At 45.1% G+C, this 18,003-nt stretch overlaps 1 protein-coding gene across 1 annotated transcript; it reads right to left on the minus strand.

Annotated features, from left to right (window-relative positions):
• Positions 1-6,000: 6,000 nt before the first annotated feature.
• On the minus strand, positions 6,001-17,358 carry BBS12 (Bardet-Biedl syndrome 12). Its single transcript, XM_004594547.3, has 2 exons — positions 17,235-17,358; positions 6,001-8,208 (listed from the first exon to the last, which is right to left on the minus strand). The coding sequence occupies exon 2, from the start codon at positions 8,196-8,198 to the stop codon at positions 6,081-6,083; it is 2,118 nt and encodes a 705-aa protein (XP_004594604.2). The 5' UTR covers positions 8,199-8,208; positions 17,235-17,358; the 3' UTR covers positions 6,001-6,080.
• Positions 17,359-18,003: the final 645 nt, after the last annotated feature.

Raw genomic sequence — 18,003 nt, forward strand, 5'->3', positions numbered from 1 at the left:
TATGTTGGGTTTTTTACTTGATTGGGATGATACTCTGTTGGTTCTACCTTCAGACCAGAGATGGTCTCAACAAGAAAACTTACCAAGACAATAAGATGCTGGACTTTATGATTGGTCAAAACCTCCAATGAAAGAATGTCAACTGAATTTGAACTATGGAAATGCAACAAGGTGGAGTAATCCACCGTGGGGGTGGGGGGAGGGTTTGGGGAGGGGTGGGGGGAATTCCAGTGCATAAAAACAAATGTGTCACATTATGCAATGAAATTAATAATAATAAAAAAATTGCACAAAAAAAAAAAAAAAAAAAAAAAAAAAGAATACAACAGCAGGATTTATATCAGAGGATAAACGCACACTTTGTGGAAGGCTGACAGAAGGGTGGTGGGTTTACAATCATCTGATTCCTGAACCTGTGTACCTTGGGTTAGACCATCACACCCACGGGGGAGAGCACAGCCTTGCTACTCCATGGACTCCCCACAGGAATGAGCTCTTGCACAGGGTGAAGTGTTATATCAAACCTACTGCTGCTGTCATTTTTGCCCTCAGCTACCTGTGATCTTATCTCCTCCAGCCACCTTGAAAACTGATACACATCCTGTCTAGGACTTCACTCCCCTATTTCTCCTGCATCTCAAGTTGGCACACAACTCCTTTTTGTTCATGGGCATTGTTTCTAATCACTATAAAAAGGGCAAGGAGGATGAGGGGGGTGAGGCAACGATGATGATGAAAACTGCAGAAAAGGAAGAGACATCTTACAGAACTGTCTCATAACAGTTGCCCAAATGCTTTATACATTTCCCAACACATCTGTATGAGTAATAGGAGGATACTTCAAAACACTGGTGGAAAGTACCTAGGATGAAAAAACTATTTATGGATTTTAAAATTTTTTGCACCAAAAATATTTTGCTTTTTCCACAAACTATTTGAAGTGTCTACATATTTACTGGGTTAGGTTTATCAAACATGTATATCATCTAAACCTCAAAGATATGTAAACAGAGTATTTTCCAGATGTTAGGGTCCAGACTAGGGACAGGCTTAGCAGGTAAGACATTGGTTGGTGCATCTGCATCCAGTGTTGGAGTGCCTGGGTGTGGGTCTCAGTTTACTCCCGATTCCAATTTCCTAACAAGGCACAACCTGGAAACCAGCAATGCCTCGTATCGTTTTATCCCTACCACCTACAATGGGAGACCTGCATTGAGTTCCAAGCTCTGGGCCTGCAGGAACATAGGGAATTAGCCAGTGGATGGGAACTCTGTGTTTCTGTTTGCCTCTCAAATGAGTAATTTAAGATACAGACATGTTAGGGGCTGCTGTTGTGACATATGAGGTCAAGTTGCCACCAGCATCCCACATGGCAAGAGGTCAGCTGCCCCACTTCCAATGCAGCTCCCTGATAATGTACTTGGGAAAGCAGTGAAGATGGATGAAGTGCCTAGGCACTGGCACCCTGGAGAGGCCCAGATGAAGTTCTTGGCTCCTGGCCAAGCCTGACTGTTGCAGCCATCTGAGGAGTAAACCAGTTGGTGGAATATTTTTCTTCCCTCTCACTCTGCCTCTTAAATGTGTAAGTTTTAATCCACTTTAATCTCTAATCCATAAACATAATGGATTAGAGACATTTGAGACTTCTCCAGTCACTCTGTGACCGTTCAGATTCTGAAAACAAGTCTCATAATTTTTAGCTCAATGCATTAGTTCAATATTTCTTGGGTGACATTTTTAAGCTACAGTCAAAGGGCCTAAAACTATGGATGGTTTCATGACTGAATGTCCTATGTGCCACCAAAACAAGCACTCCAGTGCTTTTTGACTACACCACAAGCTATCTTGGAAAGTGATACATTACTGTTACCTGTCCTCCATCCTGAAAGGACAGCCTGCTATATAATCTGTTTCGCAAATCTGGGGAAAAGGCTACTCTCCGGGGTTAACTAAATAACACAAAACGAGTGGCTACAGCTGTCATTTTGTGGGAGAAGATATCATCCAAATCAAAGAAATAAGTTGCTACCTTTCAAGGGACAATGAGATACAGCATCCAGAGGATAACTCTGAAATAGAACTGAGTAAAAACAAAGTATTCGGTTAATAATGTTAATGTCTAGTGATTTTAATGCATGCTACCACAGTGAAATGAGTGCCACTTCCTAGCTAATGATACTCCTAATGACAGGCTGTCTTTCCAGCTCCAGCAAATAATCTTTCTCATTTCCCACAGACTCTTCCAGACAGGACTCAGCTCACATGAGTATTGTTAATCCTGGTAGTTATCTTCACATATAAATAGGAAGTGTATGCTGGTTTATACAACAGCCCTGGGTTTAGTTCATGTGAGTCAGTTCTCTTGACAATTACCTTCTGTTGTCTAGACAAGGGTCTGTGCGATCATGGAAGCCCTAACAGATGATGCTGGCATCAAGGCATGACTGTCCTGCGAGATCCCGGACTCCTTTGCTCCACCACTGCTGAGACTGTGTCTGGGTCATGCCAAGCCAGAGCAAAGCAACCACCAGCATGCACAAGAACTGGGGCTGGGAACAGGCCTGGTAGGGGAACTCTGGGTAGCTAGAGTTCCTGCTGGGCTGAAGCTCCCACTGGTAAGTGCAACAGCCAGGGCTGTGAGTGGACCAGGTTGGGTAAGGTTGCAGTCCCCATCACCATGTGTTTGGGTTGGGTCTGGTGGTAGACCACATTGAGCTGGGCTTCAACACCTGTTGGTGCTCATGAGAGCCACAAAGGCAAGTGTAGGTCACAACACTTACTGGATCACAAGAGAGCTGGGTCTGGGGTGAACAGGTTGGGCTAGACTGTAGCACCCATTGGCGAGTCCCAGAATGGGTATGGGCCAGTTCAGCTAGGCTACAGTACCCACTAGTGAGTATCAGGTGTGGGGGCTGTGTATATAAATCTGAGCAATAGCACCTATTGGCACACGGCGGGGGGCGGGGGGGAGATTTAATGCTGGGAGCAAATCTCGTAGGGGAATTTGGGGAACTCTCCTGCTAGGCACAGATCATGCTGGCAAGCACCAGAGCTAGGCCTAGCAGTAGGCTAGACCAGGTTGGGCTGCAGTACCCTTCAGCAAACGTGTGAGGCAGGATGGGCAGTCAGTTCACAGTACACGCTGGCACGAAGGAGAGCCAGGACAGGGTGTAGGCCAGGCTAGGTTGGACTACAACATTGGTCAATTCACATGAGGGCTGAAGTTGGGCCAGACTGGGCTATGTCATTGCATCCACCAGTGAGAGCTGGGCTGGGAGCAGGCTGGGCTAAGCCAGGATGCAGCACCTGTTAGCAAATGCCAAGACTCAGGAGAAGTCATCTTGGATTTCGGGTACACATAAGACCCTGGGTTGGGAGGACTGGTAGGGGAACTTTAGGGATTCTATCGCTGGGCTGCTGCTTTCACTGGTGAGCGTGAGAGCTGGAACTAGGGGCTGGTCTGCTGCACCTGCTAGTATGCACAGATGCCAGAATGTGTGCAGGCTAGCCAAGTTAGGCAACAGCACCAGCTGGCAAGTGCTGAGACTGGGTGTGAGTCTTGTCAGGCTGGGCCATTCTAACCCCGGGCAGGTGTAAGATCTGAGGCTCAGAAAATGCCTGACAGGGTACTGTGGGCATTCCCCTGATAGCTGTACCTATCACTGGCAAGTATAAGAACCAGGGCTGACAGTAGGCCAGGCTGTACAAGGTGGTGGCACCTGCTGGCTTACATGTGGGTCAGGTCAGGCTCAGCTAAGACACACAATGTGTGTGTATGAGAGCTGGAGGTGATTTGGGCTGGGCTGGGCCACAGCAGAGGCTGGCATGTGCAAAACCAGGGCTGGAAGTGCGCCTAGTGGGGTTATTAGGGGTTTCCCTGACTAGGCCATGGCATTTGCTGATATGCCTGAGGACTGGGTCTGTGGGGGACTGGCTGGGCTGGGCTACAGCACCCATTGGTTTGTATGAGCTATGGAGCTGATGTAGAACTGACCAAGCCACATCCACTGGTTTGTGTGTTGGCTGATGCAGGTGACAGATTTTACCTGACCTTGCACTGGTTGGTACACATCAGACTCAAGTCTGAGGTTACCCCAGGCAAGGTTTCTTGGGGTACTACCTAACTGGACTGCTAGACTGAGACCCTGACCACAGCGAGAATCACAGAATATGCTTGGAGAGCATGGATCAGGACTGGGCCTCCTGAGTCACTGAAGCCAATGCAGAGGAAACGTGATGGTCAGCTCATCAAGGCCAGCAAGGGACATCAACTGTCTAATTAGAGGATGGAAAGCAGAACATGTTGGACAATTTTCCTAGCCAAGCTCTGTAGCATGTTCTCGGGTCTGTGGCTGCACCAAGTGGCTTTGGTCACCCGGTACACTTGGAAACCTTTTCTCAACCGTGGAGCAACAAAAGCAGCAATATCTCAGAGCAAGTAACACCCTCAGAATACTCTTCCCGCCATCGGGGTCTCTAAGGTGTCAACGGACTCTCCCATCCCTGGGTGCTGATGTAGTTCAACAGCAAGGAGTGGGCCTCTCCCTCTCCTCCCAAGAATAAAGGAGAAACAAACAAACAAATAAAAAAACCACTTCCTCCATACCTGAACCTCCCTACTCTAATCAGAGGCCCACATGGACATGCATCCCTCTCAGTTACGTAAATAATGTTAAAAATAAAAATTTTTGGAGGGTGATTCTCACATTAGATTGGTTCATTCTTTACCTAGGAAAGTAAGTAATCATTTCAAAAGATCTCTTGCAGAATTTTAGGAATAGTAAATCCCTTTATTGTGCTAAGAAATAATAAAATCCTTCTGCATTTTCTGTGGCATCTATTTGCTCTTTTGTTACTTGTAATCTAGCCCAAAGTGCTGCATGCAGATCCCGCCCCCACTTTTTTTTTTTTTTTTGAGTTGGGAGTTCTCCTTTGATAACCCATTATCTGCCATCTAATTAAAAAAAAAAAAAAAAAAGGAATGGGAAGGGGAGAGAGAACATTCTCTAGTGCTACCTCATCCCTAAATGCCCAGAGCGCTTGAAGCCAGGCCACGGCACTTGACCTTGGATTCCCATTCTCCAAAACTATTTACAAATCACCTAGTCTTCATAGTTCGTTAGAGCAGCCCCAAAAACAAAGTCTGTTTTAATCTTTTCTTTTAATAAGGCCATTTGACATTAAGAGCCTTTTCACCTTTCTTCATGTTCAAATAATTGGGATTTTGTTTTTTTAATGGAACCATAAAAAGAAGACTCCTGTGGATGAGGTAGAAATGGGCCAGGGCTGATTTCCTAACTTTGTTTGGGGTTCTAGCCTGTTATTGACGAAAGACTGAAAATTTGAGCCTTTTCTGGGTAGCTTTTCTCTGCTTAAAAAGTCTGCTTGGAAAGATTCTCTTTCTCCAACTTGGTTTCCTTGAGGTCAATTATCCTTGTCTTCAAGATCACATTTATTTTCAGGGATTTATTTTTAGATTATCTCACTGGATCTCTTGCCAATCCCAGCCTAATATAAAATGACATGGAGTGTTCGAAGAAGTTATCCACTATGGGTTCTAAGCACCCTGGCATACTTATTGCATACGCCCAAAATACAAGAACATGGTTCATATCTTGAACTTACGCTTGCTCTAAGCAAACCTGACAGTGTTACAACTCTTGTTGGACAAAGAACAGGACTGTTCCTGCTTATCACAAAAGTGTGACTAACCGAAGCTCCATGTTCCTTTCCTGCAACACAACTCACTGTATGCAGGTTTCCATCATGGACCCTTCCTGGTGTTCCTGTGGGAATCAGAGAAATGAGAAACTGCAAACCAGTATGAAGCTCTGGTTACAGTCTGCTTATTTTTGACCAAGGTTTCTTCTGTATTGTTTCAACCTACAAAATAATAATAGGCTAACTTGTTAGCTCGTAAGAAAGGTAAAATCTCAGCCTATGCATTTTAGTGACTAATTATTCTTTTCCTGGCAGTACTGTCATTTGAGGCACTATAACTTGATTACTAGTATGTAAATTTACTATTAGCATTAAAAGTCACAAGGGGGGGTTATTTTATTAAGACTTAGCTAATAATACTACAAAAAGAAAAAGCCCTCCAATTCCTGTGAGTTTATTTGAGTGTGTTCAAGGCCAGTAATAATTTCGCTGTCTGACTGAAGTACCAAGAGAACTAAATTCAATGCTCGGCGCCACGCCTCGATCTTTGGTGTAATAACATCATAAACTCTTGGAATCTGCTCCAGTTTACTTGAAATCCCGGAATTGAAAACTCCACTGTTTAATTCACTGTATTTCTTCAGGACATATGACGAAGCAGAGTCCGAATCTTTGGCATGTTGTAGATGCTGCTGCAGGAGTGAGCTGGCTTCAAATTGTGACGAATAATTACCAGCGTTACAGATAAGAGTTGAAAGGTACTTCTGCCATCCGCTTGCAAGGCATTCAAGCACAGCTGGTCTGTATATTGCCAGAGATGAGGCTAACCAAGAGGAAGTATTAGGAAGCCATCCCGACCAGGCATGGTTTCCTTCTTTCTGAGATTGCTCTGCAAGAATCTGAAGGTGGCTAAGACATAAGAATTCAACTGCACCACCTCCAAGGAAGACTTTTTCCTCTTTTAGAGCATAATGTAAACGATAGGCACAAGTCCAGAACCTGTCTTCCTTGGCTTGTATCTGTGCAGTGACTGGGCTGGTGAGCACTGCTGTGACCAAATTCATTCCTTCTTTTTTTAACATGACTGCTCTTTTGTTGCTCCTATCCAGAACACCCGAGGGATGGCTCCAGGTGGTCACGTGGACCCCACTGCCCACACAGCCTTCATTCACTTGTGTAATATAAGCCACCTGGACAGCTCCTGCAGCTTCTGCAAAAGCCTGCAACACCTGGCTGCCCACAGACCCAATTACCAACCGCTTACTGTGGATGCACCTTTCAATTAACTGTTCAGATACCTTTCCTTGGACCAGTAGGAGGTTCACATCAAACTGGGTTAATACTTGCAATACACGGTCCATCCACATTTCTTCTGAGTTATCTTCTTGAAGTTTCATGCTATCTAGGACTGTTTTAATATTTGCAGACTTATTAAATCCTACATGGCGATAATTCTCGGTGAGGTCACCTTCAATGAGAATTACCCGAACTGGCTGATTCTGCAATGCCTCGATCAAAGCAGCAGTCGATACTGACACATGAGTGATGTATCCTGGACAAACACAAGAAAATGCTTCAGGTAAACCTGGTAGACAACAAGTGAAGATTCTTGAAATGTCAAATACAAATGGCATAGCGGGGCTATTCTGTTCCACACATGCGTTCTGACACTGCAGCCGCACCGCTGCTTCCACTAGTTTCATGGTGCTGTGATCTCCATGACTCAAGCCCACTGCCAACTCCATCAAATCAGTGCATGGAGCAGACACACCATGTGGTAGGATTCCACCTCGCTTGTGGATCCACCAATTATCTGTCTTATTAAAATGTCTACTGTGTCTTAACACTGACTTTTGGCAGCAGGTGTGTGACAGCAGCCTGTGTTTCAGAGCTGGTGATGTGTTTCCATCAACTTCAACCTCCGCTTGAGCCCTGAAGAGTTTAGGGGACTTGAGAGGTGACTTCTCAGAGAAACTGGATATGGTTGATGACTGCGAGGCACCACCTTTGAGGTCTTGCTTTTCCTGTATCAAACCAGTGTCTAGGGGAACTTGCAGAAAAGGTGACAAACCGATGCTGAATGTCTCAAGTCCTGAAAACTTCCTTGTGTTGTCCATCTGGTTAAATACGTTGTGGACAGGCACTTGAAGGGAAACTACCTCTTCACTGCAAGAATGCAAGCCTTCTGACATCACTGACACTATTACAGGGATCGGGATGCCCATGTGCAGACATTCTTCAACAGCTCTGCTCCACGCACCGACGAGAAACAAAAGAGTAGTGGTCCCAGTTTTGTATGCGCTGTTCTGTGCTTGAACTGCTTCACTGAGAAGCTGTCCTGCTGCACTGCTTAAATCCAAACTTTCAAGAAGCCTTACTGCTGAGCTGATTAACAGACTTTCACAACCCTGTTCATCAACAACAAATTTGGTGGCTTTCACTGGGCCTAGGAAAGTTCTTCCTGTTTCTGCAAACGATGAGAGTTGTTGCAGTCCCACATGCCTCCTTTTGTTTACAACCCTGTAAGCCATCACCATGAATCATCATCTGCAAATAAGATGAAAATGTGGAACTTTATTCAGTATAATTCATGCAGAAAGAAACAGAACATATGGTCCCTGCCTCTGAGGCACATACAAGTTCCATTCATTCTGGTCAGCGCAATGATACAGAATAGCTTTAGCGAAATGCGGTCACAGAGGAGGAACATTTTCTTTAAGATTTATTTTTTATTTTTATTGAAAAGTCAGATATACAGAGAGGAGGAAAGGCAGAGAGCTAGATCTTTCATCCACTGATTCACTCCCCAAGTGGCCACAACAGCTGGAGCTGAGCCAATCCGAAGCCAGGAGCCAGGAGCCTCTTCTGGGTCTCCCACGTGGACACCCAGGGTCCCAAGGCTTTGGGCCGTCCTCGACTGCCTGTATGGGATCCTGGTGCATGCAAAGCAAGGACTTTAGTCACTAGGCTACCTCGCTGGGCCCAGAATGCTTTCTTCAACAAGGGAAAGGGAACACACGGCCCCAGGCAACATGCAGAAACTGGCAATCTCTGGAATGAATGCTAGAGAATTCCCGGAAGAGCCAGTAAGCTGAAGGAGATGGTTGCTAATACACACACATGTGAAAAAAACGCTGTGGATTGGGGTAATGCAAGTTGGTTTTACAGGAATATAAGGAATCTAATGGAGAATGGTGAGGATGAGGCTGGAGGAGACAAAGGCAATTTGAGCAACACCAAGAAGCTTCAGCTTGATCTTGGAATGGAAACCCCTGAGGTGCCTGAGACTGTAAGCAATGGGCTACACTTCTGACTCTAGAAATCTGGGTTTGGGCCCGGCGGCGTGGCCTAGTAGCTAAAGTCCTCGCCCTGAATGTGCCGGGATCCCATATGGGTGCCAGTTCTAATCCCGGCAGCTCCACTTCCCATCCAGCTCCCTGTTTGTGGCCTGGTAAACCAGTCGAGGACGGCCCAAAGCTTGGGACCCTACACCCGCATGGGAGACCTGGAGGAGGTTCTAGGCTCCTGGCTTCAGATCGCCACAGCACCGGCCGTTGCAGTCACTTGGACATACCTTCCTCTCTGTCTCTCCTCCTCTATGTATATCTGACTTTACAATAAAAATAAACAGATCTTAAAAAAAAAAGAAATCTGGGTTTGACCTTGGCTATATTGTTTACTAATTATGTAGCTTTCAGTAGAGAATTACTCTGCTCCTGTTTCTACTGGGGCTAATAACAGAACCTACTTCATGGGATCATGATTTGTTTTTAAAGACTTACTTTTCTTGAAAGTCAGAGAGAGAGGGAGGGAGGGAAAGAGGTTGAAAAGGAGATCTTCCTTATACTGGTTTATTCCCTAAATGACTGCAATGGTCAGAGCTGGGCCAGACTGAAGCTAGGATCCAGGAGCTTCTTCTGGGTCTCCCAGGTGGTGCAGGGGCTCAAAGATCAGAACCATCCCCTGCTGCTTTCTCAGGCCATCAACAAGGAGGTGGATCAGAAATGGAGCAGCCAGGACTAGAACCAGCACTCATTTGGAATTCCTATGCTGCCAGTAAAGGATTAGCTCGCTATGCTACCATGCTGGCTCCAAGGAATTATTCTGAGGAATAAACATAATGCTTAGAACAGTGCCTACTACGTGTTTTATTTAATAACAATAATATTCAGACATATTACTACTCCGAAATCAGTGTAAGGCAATGACTGGATGACCACCACACTGGAGAGAAGAGGCCAGTTAAAGAACTTTTATAGGGGCTGGCACTGTGGTACAACAGATAAAGCTGCCACTTACAATGCTGGCATCACATATGGGCACAGGTTCAAGTCCCATCTGTTCCACGTGGGTAAGTAGCAGAAAGTTTCCCAAATCTTTGGGCTCCTGCACCCATGCTGGATACCTGGATAAGGCTCCTGGCTCCCAGCTCCGGTCCAGCCCAGCCCAGGCCATTGGGTCTATACGGGCACTGAACCAAAATCAGGAGATCTCTGTCTCTCTTCTCTTGGTAACTCTCTTCCAAATAAACAAACAAATAAATGAATTTTTTGAAACAAATCTATAGTTATTTAGATGAGAAAAAAGGAAGATGGATGAATTAGGTTTTAGATTAGGTTTTAAAAGAAAAATCAATACTTTTCAAAGGGTAGGTAAAGAGCATTGAACTCAACACTGAATAATTTTCAGAATTCACATACAAAATTAATAGAAAATTACAACAGAAATACTTCAACCCAACGAAAAACATTCTTTAAACAAGGCATTTCCCAAGTGAAAAGTCACTGTAATAAAATTATCTGCCTCATGAAGTCTGAGCTCCTTGTCACTTAAATATTATACACAACATCAGCTTCCTGAGGTTGGCATTGTGGTGCAGTGGGTTAAGCTGCCACTTGCAATGCAATAAGTCCCAGCTCCTACACTTCCAGTCCAGCTTCCTGTTAATGCACTTGGGAGGACAGTGATGACTCAAGCACCTGGGCTCCTGCCATGCATGCAGGAGAACAGCACGGCCCCGCCCCTAGTTCCTCACGTTGGCCTTGCCCAAATATGGCTGTTGCAGCCATTTGGAGAGCCAACCAGCAGATGGAAAAACCTCTATCTCTCTTTGTTGATATCTATAGCCAATAAGCAGTTACTCCTTGTTTCATTCTCTTCCAGGCCCTGGCAGCCACCAATCTGCTTTCTGAGTAAATGTGGTTTTCCTTATTCTTGCATTTTTTACATAATATGTAACCTGTGTTTTATGCTTTGCATAATATTTCTAAGCTTCATCCATAATGTGCACACCATGGTACATACAGGACTTAATTTCTTTTAACAGCAGAATAACATTCCACTGTATGTGTTATATTTGGTTTATCCTTGGCTCCCATTAATGGAAACTTAGGCTGTTTTCACCTCTTGGCTATTGTGAATAGTATTTCTATGATCATCTGTGTGTAAGTTTGCATATCTGTCTTTAGTTATTTTGAGTTATGGCTTAGGAATGAAATTACCCGTTCATATAGTAATTTTAACTTTTTATTTTTTATTTATTTACTTAAATTTCTTTTTATTGGAAAGGCATACATACAGAGAGAAGGAGATACAGAGGGAAAGATCTACCATTTGCTGATTCATTCCCCAGCTGGCCGGAATAACCAGAGCTGAGCCAATCAGAAGCCAGGAACCTTCCCAGGTCTCCCACGGGGGGTGCAGGGTCCCAAGGCTTTGGGCCATCCTCGACTGCTTTCCCAGGCCACAAGCAGGGAGCTGGATGGGAAGCACAGCAGCGGGTATATGAACTGGCACATGCAAGACGAGGACTTTAGCTACTAGGCTATCATGCTGGGCCCTTAATTTTTATTTTTTAAAAATAAGTTCTGCACATGGTATAAGGTAGGATCCATATCCTGAACTTGCAGAGGCACGTGTCTTGTTTAGGTGTGAGAGTCCTGTTATGGTCTTCTTTCTTACTATTGTTAGGGTGGGTGTTGTGGTGCAGCACCTTAAGCTGCCACCTTTATTGCTGGCATTGTAAACAAACACTGTTTCAACTCTCCACTGTTCCACTTCCAACTCCATTCTATGTTAATATTCCTGAAAAGCAGCAGCAGATGGCCCAAGTGCTTGGGCTCCGGCCAACCACATGGAAGACCCAGAGGCATTCTGGGCTCCTGGTTTGGGGCTGGTCCCATGGCAGAGTGAACCAGCATTTGGAAGATTCTCTCTTTTATCTCTATGCCTTTAACTTTGCCTTTCAAATAAGCATATAAGTGAATAAACAAATACTATTTTGAAATCACAAGATTTTTTATGTGAGTGGAAAAATAATAGAGAACTCAAAGAAAAAGGAGAACTCAGAGAAAAAGTTATTTCATATCTAATCTCCCTTTTTAAGAAAAAGATTTATAGGGCCCGGCAGCGTGGCTTAGTGGCTAAAGTCCTCGCCTTGAATGCGCCGGGATCCCATATGGGCGCTGGTTCTAATCCCGGCAGCTCCACTTCCCATCCAGCTCCCTGCTTGTGACCTGGGAAAGCAGTCGAGGACGGCCCAATGCATTGGGACCCTGCACCCGCGTGGGAGACCTGGAAGAGGTTCCAGGTTCCCGGCTTCGGATTGGCGCGCACCAGCCTGTTGCGGCTCACTTGGGGAGTGAATCATCGGACGGAAGATCTTCCTCTCTGTCTTTCCTCCTCTCTGTATATCTGACTTTGTAATAAAATAAATAAATCTTTAAAAAAAAAAAGAAAAAGATTTATATTTATTTCTCTTGGAAAGGCAGATTTACAGTGAGAAGGAGCAACAGAGAGAAAGATCTTCTGTCTACTGGTTCACTCCCAAAGTGGCCACAATGGCTAGAGCTGAGGTGATATGAAGCCAGGAGCCAGGAGCTTCCTCTGGGTCTTCTACCCAGGTGCAGGATCCCAAGGCTTTGGGCTATCCATCATTCTTTCCCAGGCCACAAGCAGGGAGCTGGAAGGGAACTGGAGCAGATGGACATGAACTGGCACCCAAATGGGATCCTGGTTCATGCAAGGTGAGGATTTAGCCACTAGACTATAGCACTGGGCCCTTTATGTCTAATTTATACAAGATTTCCCCATCAGAAAACACATGATAATTTTTAAATAAAACAAATCTACATGCAGAAAATCATGTAATACTGTTATCAAAGACATTTGGGCTGGGCATTTGACCCAATGGTTAAGATACCACCATATCGTCCTGGAGCGCCTAAGTTCTAGTCCTGGCTGTGTTCCCCATGTCCAGCTTCCCGATTATGTAAACCCTGGGAAGGAACAGGAGACAGCTCCAATGTCCAGGGCCGTGCCAGCCATCTGGGAAACCCGGACTGAGATTCTGGCTCATGGTTTTGGCCGGGGCTAGCCCAGATAAGGCAGGCATTTGCAGAGTGAACCAGGGGATGGAACACGTCTGTCTCTATGTACCTCTCTGCCTTTCAATTATATCAATAAAATATTTTAAGTAACTAAAAAGCATTAATTTTTATTTATTTTCATTTTACTTGAAAGGCAGAAAGACAGAGACCAGCTAACGATTGACTCAGTTCCTCAGCAGCCTGGACAGGCCCAAGTGAGGTTCCTGTAGTATCTGGGTCTCCCACCTGGGTGACAGGAATCCAAGTGCTGGCCATTACCTCCAACTCCACAGTGTGCACACCAACACCAAGCCAGGCTCGGAAATGGAATGGGACACAGCACTCCAGTACGCATGCAGAAGGCCCAAGCAATGTCTTCACTGTTGCGCTACATGCTCACTCCCAAAAATTCATTCAAAAGAGATCTGTTTTAACACTACTCCAAATTTGAATGGAAATTTTTTAAGCAAATAAGCCTCAACATTCAGAACTTTGAAAAGCTAATTGGTACTTTGAAAAGGTTATAACTGGCTATAGTTAATATAAAATAAAAACTGAAAAAACAAGAATCCCTCATCTTTTTAAGGGAATGGATATAAAAACAGCAGACTGGTGAGCATGACATCTAAGACAATCAGCAGGATTCCTGCCCTGGTCCCATCAGCACCAGGGTCTCCCACAGGCAGCACGTTCTCACTGCTTGTCAACCTAATGTTTCTTACTAGGTGTGTCGTGGAAGAGCAGGCTCAGACTACTTCACTGAGATTTAACACCAGAGGTGTCCTTTTCCTAAGATCATGCCTCACCTTGAGCAAGGTACTTGGCTTAAATATTAAGACGTGCAATATTTTTCAGGAGCTGCATTTAAAAATAATATTTTCGAAGTTATGATACCAGTCTTTTTATCATCAATACCAACAATTTCTTCATCTTGTCTATTCCTTACACGGCAGTCTAGGCAGGTCAGTCCACTGAAAACCCCCTACTCAGAAAACAGTTTATGACTTGCCTGAAGTCCCTTTTAATAATCAATGTAGATCTTTCTGAAGTCTTGCAGAACTTTCCCATACCACAAACCCAAAGTCCTTACAATGCTCTAATAACCTGCACCCTCTGACTTGGCCTCTTCTGTACTCCCTGACCTCGCTGGCTCCCTACCCTAGGCGTGCTTCTGTTCTAGTAGGTCCTTCTTTCTGCAGTGTTCTTCACTCAATAACCTACTGTCTCATCATCTTTGAACATTTTCTCACATTTTCCTCTTTCAAAGAGGCTTCTCCTTAACAACATATTTGACACCACACGCTCCTCTTTCCCCTTACATGCCGATTCCATTTACTGTCTAGACTTTGGTGTGTTTTTTTGTACAACTTATCACTTTATAAAATAGTATCTAATTTACATATTTCCTTACTACCTATGGACCATATCACTCTTTTGGAAGATGACTTCCACATGGAAAATTTTAACATGAAGATATCTCAGTAAATAGATTGCTTGGCACACTGCAATTATGCAACAAATATTTAATAAATGAAGAATGAGTAATCTTCTCTGTAAATTACTCCAAATTAAACTACAAAATTCAAGTACAAGAAAACAAGAGAGATGCCATCATTTATTTTCCTGCAGCTTGAACATGAAGTCCAACAACCTTTGGTGTTCACATGATTTCCATTTGGCACTGCTTTATTTAAGGACCATTATATTCAAAGAGAGTTCCTTACTCACAAAACTCTCTCTGAAAGAGCTCAAATTATAATCACAGTATCCCACTGCTAAAAGTGCATATCTTGCAACCTAAAGTCTTTACTCCTCCTTATCCTACAATTAGCCTTAATTTATAAGACAAATTGTCCACCTTTCCCTATAAACTTACTTCATACTCTTGCCATACTAGAATATTCCACTTCTTCTCACCTTGCAACACTCCGCTGATGTGAACCTAGTCCTCTTTCCTAGTCTCCATGAATGCTATCTCCTTTTCATGACTCAAGGCAGATGCCACCTTCCCCACACAGTCCTCTCCTATGCCTTAGGGAGTAGTCCCTACTTTCTGTGCCCCTAAAGACATTTTTATAAGCATTCACCAAAGCATGTATTGAACACTCTGTAAAAACAAAACAAAACAAAACACCATGTCTATCTCTCCTGGCTCATCTGTGGATTCCTTGGTTTTACTAATCTTTTACTTACAATCTGAAAAAAAGCCACACAACTTATTACTTAGAAATGCAGAGAGAGAGAGAGAGATCTCCCACCACTGTTTCAACTCCTCCAATGTCCACCATCATCTGGGCTGGGCCAGGCAGAAGCCAGGAACTGGGAACTAAGTCCAGGTTTCCCATTTGGGTGGCAGGGAGCCCAGGACAGACATGAGCAGCAGCTGGAATCAGAAGCTGCAGTCTGACCGGGTAACAGGTGCTCAGGAGGCCGGCATCCTAAGAGCTAGGCCAAGTACTTGCTCCCACCGATTTACCCTAATTGATTCCTTTCAAACTCTCCCACTAGCTGGCATAGCGCATGACATGTTGAAAGCATAACACAGATTAAGAACACCTGGATTTAATACTACCCTACATCATTACCAGTGTCCTATAGTGTAGTTAGACTGGTAACAACTACTTATCCTTTCTTTAACCATCTGATACTTCATTTATTCTTCCATGGTGATGTGACATGAACACAAGAACAGACTCAATGAGGTTCACAGATGGAACTCTTGTAACAGTGTTGTCGTCTTCCCTCCTTTCCTGTAACAGCTATTTTTCAACACTGAACCACATCCTATCTTGAACCTAAAAACTGAAATCCAAGCCTGTGAATACAAAAAGCCGCTTTAACTAGATGTTAGCACAGTAAACAGAACAGCGTAGATGAGAGAGGTACAGAACTAGGTTGACATTCAGCCTTTTAATTGCCAGAAGAGCCTACAATTTAGAATTAGGCTATCTATACACTTAGTTACTATTCATTTCCGGGGTCCCAGAGATTCCTTTAAACATAGTATTAAACATGAAGTACACAACATTGAAACTGCTTAAGCGCAACTTGCTGTGAGGAACAAAGGCCTCAGGAATCGATACTTTTGAGACGTAATATTTTACTTGATTCATACATCTTGGATTTGCAATATTTAAATTTCTACTGGGGCAACTATGTATGGGAAAAAAAATCCCACTTATTAAAAAAAAAAAAACTCTTTTTGTTTTCAGAAATCTAGTGAATTGTTTTTTTTAACCAATGACCACAATGCTTGGGGGACTGTGATATAATATGAACAAGACAGAGTAAGTTTTGTAAAACGTGTCACGTTTCCATTCAGTAAAGCATGAAAAAGTGCTTTGGGAGGCTCTTTCAGGAATACACAGCATGACTTTCAGAAAATGCTCTAGAGCAGGCACTGTAGGAGGCATCAAAGGGGCCCTGCTGCCTCTACAATTCATTGTCAGAAGCTGTAAGAGCCGTCTTCTCTTTCTAGCGGGAATGTTCGGGATGTTCGTGGACCACTCTACTCCTCCCCCACCCTTTTAGCTGCTTTCTGGCCAAGTTCAGAAGTCCCAAGTCTGACCCTCCGGACACGAGTCTTATTTGGTTTACAGCAGTTACAGGAGTGTTGACTCTGGCGGCTGATTACGGAGCTAACTGGATCATCAGGCACGAATACCAGATTCGAGAGTGCGGATCTGCGGCCGAAGTGGTTGCAAAAGTGACCAAATTCTGGGATTCCGCGAGATTGGTGTCATTTGTCTAAACAGTGATTATGGGTGCAACTGAAGACCTACCTGACCACATTACAGCGTTATGTAAAACCTCGTCCTGCCGGGTGAAGCTTTCCGCGCGTGCAGCGATGCATCTTTCCACAAACCACACTTCTCAATCGCAACACTGCTCCATACCTCTGCAACCCACACACCCGGGGTCCTCCCGTGCCAGACTCCCCGGACCAGGGAAGAGCGGGGAGGCCGAGGGCTACAGCCCCAGACACTGCACAGGCTCAAGGTCCAACGCCAGGCAGTGCCCAACGCCTGGCAGTGCCCAACGCCAAGCAGTGCCCTCCGCCTCTGCCGCCCCCAGCCGGACGCTGGACCCGCGCCGCCCGCCCAGCAGGCCCGTTCACTCCCAGTCTGGACTCCAGGAGGCCAGAGAAGCAAACGCGGGCTCCGCACGTCTTCACCGATGACTTAGAAAAAGCACCTCGCTACTAACCTTGCTCCTTCTCCACTCTAACGAGTGTGAAAAGCCGACCCTCCAGACACGGCTCTGAATGCGACTATGACTCCAAAACACCGGGAGGAAGACGCGCGCTTCCTCCTTCGCAGTTTGCGCATGTGCGAACGGGGCGTTCTGACGCCGCCAACGCCGTCGCTAGGAAACCTCGCCGAGAAACGCTGTGCTCTAAGAACTGGAGTAGCTATTGGTAGAATGCAGAGAAAGGGGGACGGGCCGCAAGGTCACCTCTTCTTTCCATTGGGTAACGTGGATGTCAATCAGTAGTACCGCGATGGGCGGGGCTGCAGGAGGGACTGGGAGAGCGGCCTTAGCAACGTCTCGCTTGTCTGGAAGGGCTGCGGCTGCGCAGTGCACAGGCGGGTGAGGGGTCTGGCAAGGGTGTGCAGCTGGGGGGCGCATGGTGAGTGCGAAGCTCCTAACCTTCTGCTGGGGTTGGAGCTGGGGACTGCGTCAGGAAGTTCCTCACAGCGAGAAGGGGATTTTTCTCCATGAAATCCTTATTTGATAGCGTTCCACAATGCTCAGGTGTTAATTGGTACCCTCACGTGCCAACCAATGCGAGTGCCTTTTCTGTGACCAAGGCACAGAGGGGTGACTCCTCCAGTTTATACTTTGCCTCTCTCAACCACGGCAATGCCAACAGTCCAGAGTAGATTCAGAAACCTCTTTAGCAGAGAGGAACTGAATAGGAGAATAAAATGCTTCAAAACTGATGAAGGCTCGGGAGCGGATTAGTCGCAGCCTC

Source organism: Ochotona princeps, chromosome 7 (assembly GCF_030435755.1).
Source record: "Ochotona princeps isolate mOchPri1 chromosome 7, mOchPri1.hap1, whole genome shotgun sequence".
In the NCBI taxonomy this organism is placed as follows: Eukaryota; Metazoa; Chordata; class Mammalia; order Lagomorpha; family Ochotonidae; genus Ochotona; species Ochotona princeps.